Source organism: Ostrea edulis, chromosome 2 (genome assembly GCF_947568905.1).
Source record: "Ostrea edulis chromosome 2, xbOstEdul1.1, whole genome shotgun sequence".
NCBI lineage: Eukaryota > Metazoa > Mollusca > Bivalvia > Ostreida > Ostreidae > Ostrea > Ostrea edulis.
Window position 1 is genome coordinate 3,283,403 of NC_079165.1, and position 13,067 is coordinate 3,296,469.

The following is a 13,067-nucleotide window of genomic DNA, read 5'->3' on the forward strand; positions in this document are numbered from 1 at the left end:
AATAAAATGCATCGAAACAGGAAAGGTTTGTTTACAAATAATGGTCGGGATCGAGATCCAGAATTACAAACCAAGATGTCAGCCTCCATTGAATTGTTTTGCTAAGTTAGTATCTAAGACTAATCTAATATGCTGACGGTGCCACCGTTTGAGCGAGCACAGTCACATGTATATTATATAATGTTCAGGGTTTTGATCAGGTTGAATTTAAACAATAATTATTTACCAAATACTCCGTATATGAATGGGATTCGATTGGGCAGCAGAAACGGCCTATTTTAGATCTCTCCCAAGGTTTCATGTTAAGTCATAAACAATTCAAGTCCATTAATAGCTTTTTTGCTAGATTTAGATCGCTATAAAATATCCAGCATGTATGATCATATACATGGATGTGGTTGAAAGATTTGAATATACTAATGTAATGGGAAGGGAGAAAATGCAACTAGCATACTTGATTCTAACAATCCGGCGTACTCGGGTTAATCGGCGAGGACCGGCGACACACTTGATTGTGAGCCGAAATTGCGCACGCATCCCGCCAGGTAAACCTATTGAGCTGAAAAATTTTGATGGGCGAAGGCAGCTTCAACTGTTCAAGTTGGTGTCCATGGAGACAGTTAAGTATCGAGAGTGGCTAAATATTCTATGATGTAATTTTTAATCCAGGTACAGTGGTCAAATACACATGGTTTGTTTGTTGGTTATTTCTATGCCAAATAATGTTTATACATTTGAAGGTCAACATTTTCATTACTGCACTGTAGTCGGGTCACTTGATTCTAAGTGCGTTGCAGGGTGTACCCAGCTTAGTTTGATACGGCCGGTTTTTATCAGAATCAAGTATGCTAAACAGATCAGACCGGGATTTGAACCTGGTCCCCGTGAATCTCTAGTCAGGTGCTCTACCAACTGAGCTATCTGTCCACCGGTGAAAGAACCTGTCTGACTGCTACATTTCTCGGGCCTCCTCTAAAGTCTTCACACTTGAAGACAGCAACCCAGGATCCTTTTTCCCTGGCAGGCATTTTCACCTCTTATTTCCAGGAGCTGGTCTACATTTTCAAGGCACCAAATGTAACAGGAAGGGAGAAAATGCAACGGACCAGACTGGGATTCAAACTCGGACCCCCTGAATCTCTGATCAAGTGCTCTACCAACTGAGCTATTGGCCACCGGCGATCGAACCCGTCCAACCACTCACTATATTTATTATATTTCTGTTGCATTCTGCTGTCTTCAATGTGACTTGCTTTACCTTTAATTGACAACTTGGGATGGGAAATCCCACTGAGGGGACAAGATTTGCAGTCTATGACAAGGCTTTGCAGAGTTCTAGACAGCAACCTTGTTCCAGAGGTGGAATTTCCCTATACCACATGAGTAAATAATGAAGGATTATTTTTCTCACATTTTTTACCCACAGTTAAACGTGCATAAATTCAAAAGCTTCGAGAAAATTCAAAATTATATCAAAATCCTCATTTCAACTTCAATGCAAGAACTAATTAAACGGCCAGAAAGAAAATACCAGTAAATAGTTTGCATTGTAAGGGTAAATTTAAATACCCAAGGTTGTCCACTAGAAAGCTATTAATATCAAAATGAAATTTAAAGGAAACAATACAAAATATTTTTAATTCACCATGTAACGTAAATCATAGAAAATATATTACGTCACAATCAAATGACGTCGCAGCAGTGTGAGACCGAAAAATCTCACATTGGTAAAGTCGATAATGTGAGAAAAAATGTCCTTCAAGTCATATTTAAAGTATGAATTTTAAGTCATATCATGTTTGAAAACTGAGAACAACACTGTCTGTGGGCATGTAATGCATTTCAATATAATGTCAATTCAAATACTTTTGTAGCAGACAGTATAATGGGGCACTTATACTGCCTCGCTAGAGAGCTAGCTTTTCTAGTGATGAGGTAGAGTCTCTGTCATGATCACACAAATTAAGCAACGGCGAGTGTGATCAGCTTTTGGCTGGATCATCACAACACTTTTTAATTGGAAACATTAGATATGCATTCCTGTAGGCCTAGATGAAATTTTACTCAAATAAATTATTGCACATATGAACACATGGATCCAAAAAAAAATTCTCTTTAAGCCCCACATCTCCCCTCGCACACCTATCTAATCTAAAACTGAAAAATGGGAAATATATGTATTAAATATCAAATGTAAGGAAAAATGACACAATCGGATAAAATCTTGAAAAAGTTGGTGATCATCCTGAAAATTGATATAAATAATCCTCATCTAGCATTGGCATGTTTCAGAAGAGGAAATTAGAACAATATAATGATATTGTACAGAATCCTAGTTTTAATACACTTATTAAATATTTCAGCATTCGCACATTGCTGCATATTTGAACCCTTCCCTTTGTTGTTGTAAGGATACATTGACATTTATTCTTTAAAAGCCTAGGATCAATTTATGAATTTTCAGTCGTGAATAGCAAGTGGCATGGTGGGTTATCGGAGTGCCTGTCATCGTGGTTTGCATTACCGGACATGTCTGAGAATTGAAACTGGTAAATAGATTTGTGCAGTTGTTATTGTTAGACGCAGAAAAAACCCAGAGGCTTGTATTTTCTATTTAAAGTAATTCCACCCTCCTATGATGTCATCAGATTTTGCAAAATCGATGATTTATGTAGATTTATGCATGATAGGAACATAAAGTTTGCTAGTGTCTATTCCAATGGTTATTGTAAAAAATCTTGTTGAAAATAAACTATTCAAAAAGTCATAGATGAATAAATTAATGATGTTTCAAAATATTGAATCCAAGGGCATTAATAACTCTGTTTTTCTTGATATCTATCAATTCTATCATGCGATAGATTTCCTCTATTTATTTTTTTTTTACAGACATCTTATATATTTTTGTGAATGAACAGTTTCATGAAATTGTTATGAATGCTATTACATTGTCATAACCAGTTTTTATGAAATTTTGACAATGCTGTTTAAGGAAAATTGCAATTTTCTGATGTTGATGTATGATTCTGTTTGTGTATGTCTCGCATCTTAAAAAATGTGATGACCTATAAATTTTATTTGATAATTTATTAGTTTTAGCTCTAATAAATGGAAATAAATACACTTTTTAGACTTGTATCAGATAGAACTGCGAGTATGGAGTTACCTTATAAAATAAACTCCTAATTTATATCCGCCACTGTCACGGTTGTATTACGACGTCAAAACAAAGACGTGACGTCACACATCATCTTAGCCTGCTTTTCATCAACATTGCATTTTGTTAAACATTAAGCATAATGGTGCATTGAATTTTGGAGCTAGGAGACCACAAGATTGGGATGATAATCCACGTAAGTTCGCTATCTTAGATCAAGGTGTGACTCTGTGAGGTCTCCATTACTTTTTATGGGGGACTTCTGGGATTGATGACAAAGGGTGTCCGGGTAATACAGAGGTAACGCACTTGCTTCTCACCGCTGCGACCCAAGTTTGATTCCCATGATCTGCAGTGGCTGTACATGAGAGGGTATGACAGTCGCCTGCTTGGACACATGAGTTTCCTCTGGGTACTCCGGTTTTCTCCCATTTAAATGACCCCATAGCGCAAACGTTTGTGCATCTAAGGACCCCATTGGAAATAAGCTTTGGAGCTTTCATGGGTTATCCTTGGTATTTATGTATGTATGTAGATACTGAATAAATTTTTATTTAATTTAAAAAAAATTCTTGACAAAGGTACAGCTCTATTACTTCCTTTTTTGCACGCTTTAAATAGTCGTTAGAGCTCGCAGTATGAGCCTGCGCTGGCTCACTGTGCTCACTATAAACTTTAAGGTTGTTCATCCCATTTTAATCCAAATTATTTTAGAGGTATATGCTAGTGATTAGGAGTACTGCTATAAGGTTATTTAGAATAACGAGAGTGATTAGGAGTACTGCTACATGTATAAGGTTATTTAGAATGACGAGAGCCGATTCGGAGTACTGCTATAAGGTTATTTAGAATGACGAGAGATGATTCGGAGTACTGCTATAAGGTTATTTAGAATGACGAGAGCTGATTCGGAGTACTGGTTTATTAGGTCACCTGAATTCATTCAGGTGACCTATTGCTATCTGTTTTTGTCCGTCGTCGTGCGTTAACATTTGAACATTTTCAGCTTCTTCTCTGAAACCCCTGAACCAATTTCAACCAATTTTGGCATACAGCATCTGTGGGTGAAGGGGAACAAAAATTGTGAAATTCGTGGTCCCTGCCCCCCTGGGGCCTGAGGGGTGGGGCAAAAACCATCAAAATGAGTGTAATTTTAAAAAATCTTCTTCTTTACTCCTGGACATCAAGAAGCCAAACTGTGGGCATAATTATAATGAGCATTGAGCCCTCTACCAAAATTGTGAAATTCATGGCCCCTGGGGCAGGGGTTCTTGTGTTAGGGTGGGGCTCTATTGGTCATATAGTGAAAATGGCAAAAATCATGAAAATGAGTGTAATTTTAAAAAATCTTCTTCTTTACTCCTGGACATCAAGAAGCCAAACTGTGGGCATAATTATAATGAGCATTGAGCCCTCTACCAAAATTGTGAAATTCATGGCCCCTGGGGTAGGGGTTCTTGTGTTAGGGTGGGGCTCTATTGGTCATATAGTGAAAATGTAGAAATTTTTTGAAAATCTTCTCTGTCTCTGGGTATTAAGTAGACAAACTAATAGCATGATAATGATGAGCAAGGATGCCTCTTTATACCCCCCGCAACAAGTTGTGGGGGGGGGGGGGTATACTGGAATGGAGTTGTCCGTCTGTCCGTCCGTCTGTAGATGCAATGGTTTCCGGGCTCTAAAGCATTATCCTTTCCACCTACCGTCACCATATCATATATATGGACTACCCATGGGATGAAGATGTTCCCTATCGATTTTGGGGTCAAAAGGTCAAAGGTCAAGCACACTGGACATCGAAGTAGCAATATGGTTTCCGGGCTTTAAAGTGTTATCCTTTCCACCTACAGTCACCATATCATACATATGGACTACCCATAGGATGAAGATGTTCCCTATCGATTTTAGGGTCAAAAGGTCAAAAGTCAAGCGCACTGGACATTGAAGTAGCAATATGGTTTCCGGGCTCTAAAGCGTTATCCTTTCCACCTGCAGTCACCATATCATATATATGGACTACTAATGGGATGAAGATGATCCCTATCGATTTTGGGGTCAAAAGGTCAAAGGTCAAGCGCACTGGACATTGAAGTAGCAATATGGTTTCCGGACTCTAAAGCGTTATCCTTTCCACCTACAATCACCATATCATATATATGGACTATTAATGGGATGAAGATGATCCCTATCGATTTTGGGGTCAAAAGGTCAAAGGTCACGCGCACTGGACATTGAAGTAGCAATATGGTTTCCGGGCTCTAAAGCGTTATCCTTTCCACCTACAGTCACCATATCATACATATGGACTACCCATGGGATGAAGATGTTCCCTATCGACTTTGGGGTCAAAAGGTCAAAGGTCATGCGCACTGGACATCGAAGTAGCAACACTCAGAAAAGAGGTAGTTTACACCTATTACCAACACCCTTTGGGAGATTGGGGTAAGCGGGGGGTATTCTTAGTGAGCATTGCTCACAGTACCTCTTGTTAAAAATTGTGAAATTCATGGCCCCTGGATCAGGGGTTCTGGTGCTAGGGTGGGGCTCTATAAGTCATATAGTGAAAATGCATTATTTCTTTGAAAATCTTCTTCTCTGTCCTTGGGTATTAAGTAGACAAACCAATAGCATGATTATGATGAGCAAGGATGCCTCTTTCAAAATTGTGAAATTTATGGCCCCTGGGTCAGGGGTTCTGGTATTAGGGTGGGGCCCTATTGATCATATAGTGAAAATGCATTTTATTTCTTTGAAAATCTTCTCCTCTGCTGCTGGGTATTAAGTAGACAAACTAATAGTATGATAATGATGATCAAGGATGCTTCTTTCAAAACTGAAATTTATGACCCCTGGGTCAGGGGTTCTGGTGCAAAGGCGGGGCTGACCACATAGCTATTCAATGTTTCTTCCATCCAAAAGTAAAATTCTTATATTTAAACAGAAACCTAATTCAAACATTGGAAGGTTGTTACATGATACTCAGGTGACCTATAAGGCCCCTGGGCCTCTTGTGGTTATTTAGAATGACGAGAGTGATTAGGAGTACTGCTATAAGGTTATTTAGAATGACGAGAGTGATTCGGAGTACTACTATAAGGTTATTTAGAATGACGAGAGCTGATTAGGAGTACTGCTATAAGGTTATTTAGAATGACGAGAGCAATTAGGAGTACTGCTATATGGTTATTTAGAATGACGAGAGCTGATTAGGAGTACTGCTATAAGGTTATTTAGAATGACGAGAGCAATTAGGAGTACTGCTATATGGTTATTTAGAATGACGAGAGCTGATTAGGAGTACTGCTATATGGTTATTTAGAATGACGAGAGCGATTAGGAGTACTGCTACATGTATAAGGTTATTTAGAATGACGAGAGCTGATTCGGAGTACTGCTATAAGGTTATTTAGAATGACAAGAGCTGATTCGGAGTACTGGTTTTGAGTTTCCTGAACCTGACGGAAAGTCAAATAATGACAACTTCAGACTGACAGAATTTGTGTTTTCCCAATTTGTAGGAAAGTAACATCAAATGCCAGAAAAATAGTGGTTATTATGGTAAATTTTGCAGGAGTATTTATTACTGTTCTCTGGATAGTGGTAGATTTATCTCCAAAGAGGGAGAAAACTGGAATAATAGTAAATCAATGTTTACAGGGTTATTTCTGTCCTTCTACACTTACAGACGGTTTCACCACAGTTTGAATTCGTCCTGACACAGTTGTGTTTGAAGATGGATGAGAGAGAAAATGGTTTTGCCCTGTCTATTACATTCACTCACAGACAATGAGGGCAAAAGTGGTAATGGGGGCGGACATTTCCCTGGATACAGTAAATTGATCCCCAGAGAGGGGAGAAACTGGAGTAGTGGCAGATTGATGTCCAGAAGGGAATGGTAAATTAATGTTTAGAGAGAGAGAAAACCAGTCATGGTAGTTGATTGATCTCCAGGGAGGGGGAAGCTGACGTACTGGTAGATCAATGATTGGAGAGGAGGAAGCTGACGTACTGGTAGATCAATGATTGGAGAGGAGGAAGCTGACGTACTGGTAGATCAATGATTGGAGAGGAGGAAGCTGGGATCATTCTTGATTAAAGTGGATGGCTGCATGTATGCACTGCACAGTGAATAAATAAGGTCCACTTTTCTTGATAAAATGTTAAAATGGTAGTTTTAGAGAACAGTGTTTGTCCTGCAGCTGGTCTGCCAAAACAGTCCATTGCAAGTCTTGGAGAATTATTCCATATCTAATGATTAAATGTTGTTGTGCTTTACGATGGCAAACATTCCAAGATCCTGATATGTCTCTACAGTACTGGGCCCTAGACTGCAGAACAGCTGGGGTTATACAAAGCTTGTTTGAGCCATCTCTGGTCAATCTGGACATAGTAATATATTGTCTCATCTATATGTTGAGAATCATTTGCTTGATTGACACCAATCTTGGTATACTGGTACATCCAAAGGAGTGGATAACTTCACTCCTATTGATTTTGTGGTCACAAGGTCAAATGTCAAACTGGACATAGTAAGATATTGTCTGCTCAATATCTTGAGAGAACCTTTTCCTTGACAGACATCTAACTTGAAACACTGATTCTACCTAAGGAGTAGATGATCCTTATTGTTTTAGAGGTCACATGTTTCAGAAACATTTTTTGTTCTTTGTTATGCCCACCTTTAAAAAGAGGGGGCATATTATTTTGCACTTATCTTGGTCGGTCTGTAGTACAGTGGTTGCTCCTAGAGAGTAGATGACCATTACTGATTTTCAGGTCTCAAGGTCAAAAGTCAAGGGTCAAACTAGACATAGTAATACATAGTCTGCTCAGTATCTTGAGAATGCTTTGCTTAACAGACATCAAACTTGGTGGATTGGTTCTACCTTAGGATTAGATGACCATGTTGATTTTTAGATTCAAGGGTCATACTGTATATAATAGTTTCTTCTTGAAAACACGTGTACCATTTAATTTGCTTGATAGACATTAGACTTCTTCTAAGAAGTGGATGACCCCTGTTGATTTTGAGGTCACAAGGTCAAGGATCAAAGAAGACACAGTAGGATATTTTCTGCTCAGTACCTTGAGAACCCTAAATGCTTGACAGACATCAAAATTGGTTTGCTAGTTCTACATAAGGCAAAAATGACTCCCATTGATTTTGAGGTCACTAGGTCAACAGTCAAACTTCTCAGGACATAAGATATTGTATGCTCAATGTCTCTAAAGAATCCTTTGCTTGACAGTTACCAAACTTGGTACAGTGGTCACAATGCTCTTAGAGGGTAGATGACCCCTATTGTTTTTCAGATCACAAGGTCAAATGTCAAGGGTAAAACTGGATATAGCAAGATATTTTCTGCTTGATATCTTGAAAACGCTTTGCATGAGTTACTAGAAGAAAATCATCAGATTATGTACACATTTAGTCAATATTTGAATTTAGAATGGTGACATCTCCACAATGGAAACTAACTATATGCTGATTTGTGTTATCCTGGATAAATAAAGGCTATTATTATGTGAGTGAAAGATTATCTAAGGAATGTAACAGTAAATGCCAAACAAAGACTGGATTTCAAAGTTCAGTCACAAAATATACTTACTTATTTAATCCTCTTCGTGTATGTCTACTGTACATGTATGTCTACACATAAGGCGGCTACAAGGTCTCTTCATTGGCTCTTGTCTTATGGTTCTTGCCCTATGGTGTTCCAGTTGTATCCTGTCTCTTTCATCTGTCTCTACAGTTTTTCTCCAAGTCGCTTTTGGTCTCCCAGGTCTTCTCTCTCCAAGTGTTGCCCACTTCATAGCTCCCCTTCCAATGCTGCATTCCTTCATTCTAAGTACGTGTCACAGTTATCTCCACCTTCTGCGCTTTATATCCATGTGTATGTCTCTAATTTCAATTCTCTCCGCAAAATACTGTAAATGGGGAAAAAATAGCGGCGGTTTTAATTTCGCTATGTTCACAGTTGGGGATTTTCCCGCGAAATTAAAACAACCACAATTATTTTGCAAACTTGTGTGACACAATACGTTTTGAACAGTTACCAGTAATCAAATAAAATTTGAATTCCGCGAACTTTTAGCACCACAAAGTTAAAACCACTTACAGTATACAATCATTAATATATAATTGTGGTTTTTACAACTTATTAGCCTGAAATGTGGATTTTATGTAAGTAATTACTGATATTTGATTCGAAATAAGTGTGTTGTCAATATGTCTTGATATTTTGGTTTCTATAGGTGAGGCAGATGATAATGTCGACGTAAATGAAGAGCTTGTCGTAGCAGCCATAACTTGATGGATGTTGTCTGTACAATATGAGTTTAATCACAACTAGCCTGTCTTCTGCAGCCAAGGTACAAGGACGGTTTGTCTACAGAAATGTTGTAATTCACCGTAGCAGAAAGTGCCCCCTGGGGGAAAGTCGAGCGTATTCATGGAGGATAAATCCAATCGAAGATTTACAGGATTTGGTCACTGTCCCACTTCTTCAGGAAAAAGACTGCATATTTAATCCGTCAGTCAACGAAATAGAGAAAGGACATGAACTGTTTATACAGAAACCGGGACACAAAATAAAGAAGGTGAAGTCAGTGGTGAACTTGGAGAAACTGCCAGTGCAGAATATACCAGAGGTATGGACAACCTGATCAAGGGCAAATGGAAATGTCACATATATATTTTAGAATATTTTTATTTGTAATTCACAGTCCAAAATAGACAAGTATGAGATGAGAATAGTAAGCATACTAATATTCCTCTGTACAGGTGTCTTTTGTTTTTCCTTGTTACAGGTGTCTTTTGTTTTTCCTTAGTACAGGTGTCTTTTGTTTTTCCCAGTACAGGTGTCTTTTGTTTTTCCTCAGTACAGGTGTCTTTTTTTTCCCCTTAGTACAGGTGTCTTTTGTTTTTCCTTAGTACAGGTGTCTTTTGTTTTTCCCAGTACAGGTGTCTTTTGTTTTTCCTTGTTACAGGTGTCTTTCGTTGGCCAGAGTAACGTCGGGAAGACCTCCCTGATCAGTGCATTGTTTGGTAATGCTGTTGACTCCCACTTGATCAAGATAGGCAAAACACCAGTAAGTGTTGGTCTTCATCAGATCACAGCCATTTTAGAATATTATTTTGCATTCTCAAACATCAAGGAATTATATACAAAGTCAGGATATAATTGTTAAAAATTGTGTAGTTATTATACAGATTGACCAGAACTCTTCAGCTGAAATATTCATTTGTTTTACGTCCTTTCAGAATTTTTCACTTATATTGATCGAGACGTCGCTTGCTCCAGCTGATGGTAATGATAATGAAGTGCTCTAATTGTAGGGGTTGACTAAAACGCTTCAGTTTTTTAATGTGGGTAAACAACTTTCCTTAGTGGATATGCCAGGCTACGGCAAAAACATTCCGTCTTATTACATGGAGTCGATGCACACTTATCTCCAGACGAGAAGAGTGTAAGTATTGGACACACAGGTGTCGTGCTGTTGCTGAAATAGTAATCGTAACATAGGTTTAAATGTATCATACCTCTGTACAACTAATTGTTAGCTCACCTTTTCAGCTGAAGTGAGCTTTTCTGATCAGCCATTGTCCGTCGTCTGTCTGTTTGTCTGTCTGTAAACTTTTCATGCTTTCGACTTCTCCAGAACCAATGGGCCAATTTCAACTAAACTTGGTACAAATCATCTTTGGGTGAAGGGGAAGTGACTCAGCTGAGCAATGTGGCCCATGGGCATCTTGTTATATACATTAAAACATGGTTACAGTGAACCTCCAGGGTCAGTGATATAGTATTATTCTTAGTTCCTGAACACTCATTGGATGAAATTGACCTAATGTGTTACTGGGTCTGCTGGTCCAGAAATAACACTTTGATAGGCATATGACCTTGACCTTTGGAGCGAGTAGGGGTGGATATTGTTTTAGCAATATTCTCAAAATGCTTGTTAGTGTTATAATATGTAGCAATGACATTGACCTATGACCTAAAAGACAGTAGAGACATTCGTAGGTCTTGGAGACTTTTAGGCTGAAGGTCAAATAAAAGTTGAAGATAAAGAACAGTGATCAATCTCATAACTCCTATAAGCAATACAAAATAAAGAGTTGGGCAAACATGGACCCCTGGACAGACCAGAGGTGTTATTAAGTCACGAATAGAGACCACATTTTACTAAGTGTATGTGTATGTGACCATGACTTTCAAACTTTAAACCTCACTTATTAGGTCACCTGAGTAAACTTAGGTGACCTATTGCAATTGGTTGTCATCTTGCGTCGTCCGTCATGCGTTAATAATTGGACATTTTTAACTTCTTCTTAATAACTACCAGTCCAATTCTTTTCAAATTTGGTATGAAGCATCATTGGGACAAGGGGGACATAAATTGTAAATTTCAGGACTCCAGCACCCCTGGGGCTTTAGGGGCAGGGCAAAAACTGCCCAAAATAGACCAATTTTCAAAAATCTTCTTCTCAAGAACCACATACGTGTAAGAAAAACTAAATGCATAGTGATGTAGAGCAGGAAGACGGACTCTACCAAATTTGTAAATTTCATGATCCCCAGGGTAGGAGTTCTGACTCCAGTGTGGGGCTAAACTTGGTTTATAGTGTTTATGTGTAAAACACTTGAATAACATCTTCTTTCATTACTCAGAAACAAATACTCTGTGTGTACTTATTTCAGGAGTCTCAGCTGATGACCTATTTAGTGTAATCACGATTAGTGCTTCTTCTATGCATGATAATGGATTAATGGAGAATTTCATATTTCAACGCAACCTTAAATTAGAACTCTTGCCTCACCACCTAAGTAACTTAAATAGGAAAATATGAATCCCGCTAAAATAACTACACATACAGTAGTTGATACTAATGCATTTCCCAAATGTTTAATATCCTTACTCGTAGCTATAAACTGCTTAGTAAGTGAGAATTTATACATCATTGGAATCTTTTTTTTCCTGTAGACTGTGTAGGTCATTTTTGTTAGTGGACAGTGAAGCAGGACTGACAGACTTGGACAAGGAAGGGCTGAGGATGATGGAAGACCTGGCCAAACCGTACGCTGTAAGTCAGAATTAGAGAGACTGGTAAGAAAGTTAATATAATTATGTTGATTAAGTTCAAACCAGTGACAGGGCTTATTCTCTCCATAATGCACTGTGTTTCACAGATTGTTCTGACAAAGATAGACAAACCTAGACAGTCAGTCCTAGTGAAGAATTTGATGGAAGTGTTGGACCATGCTGAAAAGAAAACACATATCTGCTTCCCTCAACCATTTCTAACCTGGTAAGTCTAAACTATTTCTAACCTGGTACGTCTAAACCATTTCTAACCTGGTAAGTCTTAACCATTTCTAACCTGGTAAGTCAAAACTATTTCTAAACAAGATGTGTACTTATAAAAAACACAAATACTCCCAAAAATGCCCACACTGATGAAGAACACTACATAATATATTAACACTATGAAAGGTGAAGATAACGAACAGTGTTCAATCTCATAACTCCTATAAGCAATACAAAATAAAGAGTTGGGCAAACACGGACCCCTGGGTATACCAGAGGTGGGGTCAGGTGCCTAGGAGGAATAAGCATCCCCTGTCGACCGGTCACGCCCGCCATAAGCCCTATATCTTAATCATGTAAACAGAGATATCCGTAGTCAAAATCAGTGTGCCAAGAACGGACTAACAATTGGTATGAAACAAGTCAGACACCATTTGACCCAATGATAGGCAATTTAACTAGATTGTTATAATGACCATAGAATTTGCAAAATGCTGACTTTAAACGAGACTGTTGAAAATCCTGCACCATCAACTTGTTTGTCAGTAGCCTGCCTCGATTTAAAAACTGATCATACGCAGAACAAGTTCTTGCGTAT

The 13,067-nt window shown here is 38.4% G+C and overlaps 2 protein-coding genes across 4 annotated transcripts in view; one reads left to right on the top strand and one right to left on the bottom strand.

Annotated features, from left to right (window-relative positions):
* Positions 1-42: 42 nt before the first annotated feature.
* Positions 43-13,067, top strand: part of LOC125678998 (GTP-binding protein 8-like) — a 14,575-nt gene continuing 1,550 nt past the window's right edge. The window contains exons 1-7 of one of the 3 annotated variants that reach the window (XM_056157311.1): positions 66-105; positions 2,465-2,549; positions 9,413-9,808; positions 10,148-10,249; positions 10,497-10,627; positions 12,146-12,245; positions 12,352-12,470. In XM_056157311.1, coding sequence (XP_056013286.1) covers positions 9,491-9,808; positions 10,148-10,249; positions 10,497-10,627; positions 12,146-12,245; positions 12,352-12,470 — 770 coding nt within the window. In that variant the 5' untranslated portion in view covers positions 66-105; positions 2,465-2,549; positions 9,413-9,490. Of the gene's footprint in view, positions 106-2,464; positions 2,550-5,490; positions 7,296-9,412; positions 9,809-10,147; positions 10,250-10,496; positions 10,628-12,145; positions 12,246-12,351; positions 12,471-13,067 lie in introns of those variants that run through there. The other 2 variants (XM_048917850.2, XM_056157312.1) reach the window with 2 other exon arrangements.
* Positions 10,547-13,067, bottom strand: part of LOC125678995 (uncharacterized) — a 26,189-nt gene continuing 23,668 nt past the window's right edge. The window contains exon 16 of the mRNA XM_056157310.1: positions 10,547-10,660. Within this exon, the coding sequence (XP_056013285.1) occupies positions 10,607-10,660 (54 nt within the window). The 3' untranslated portion in view covers positions 10,547-10,606. The remainder of the gene's footprint in view (positions 10,661-13,067) is intronic.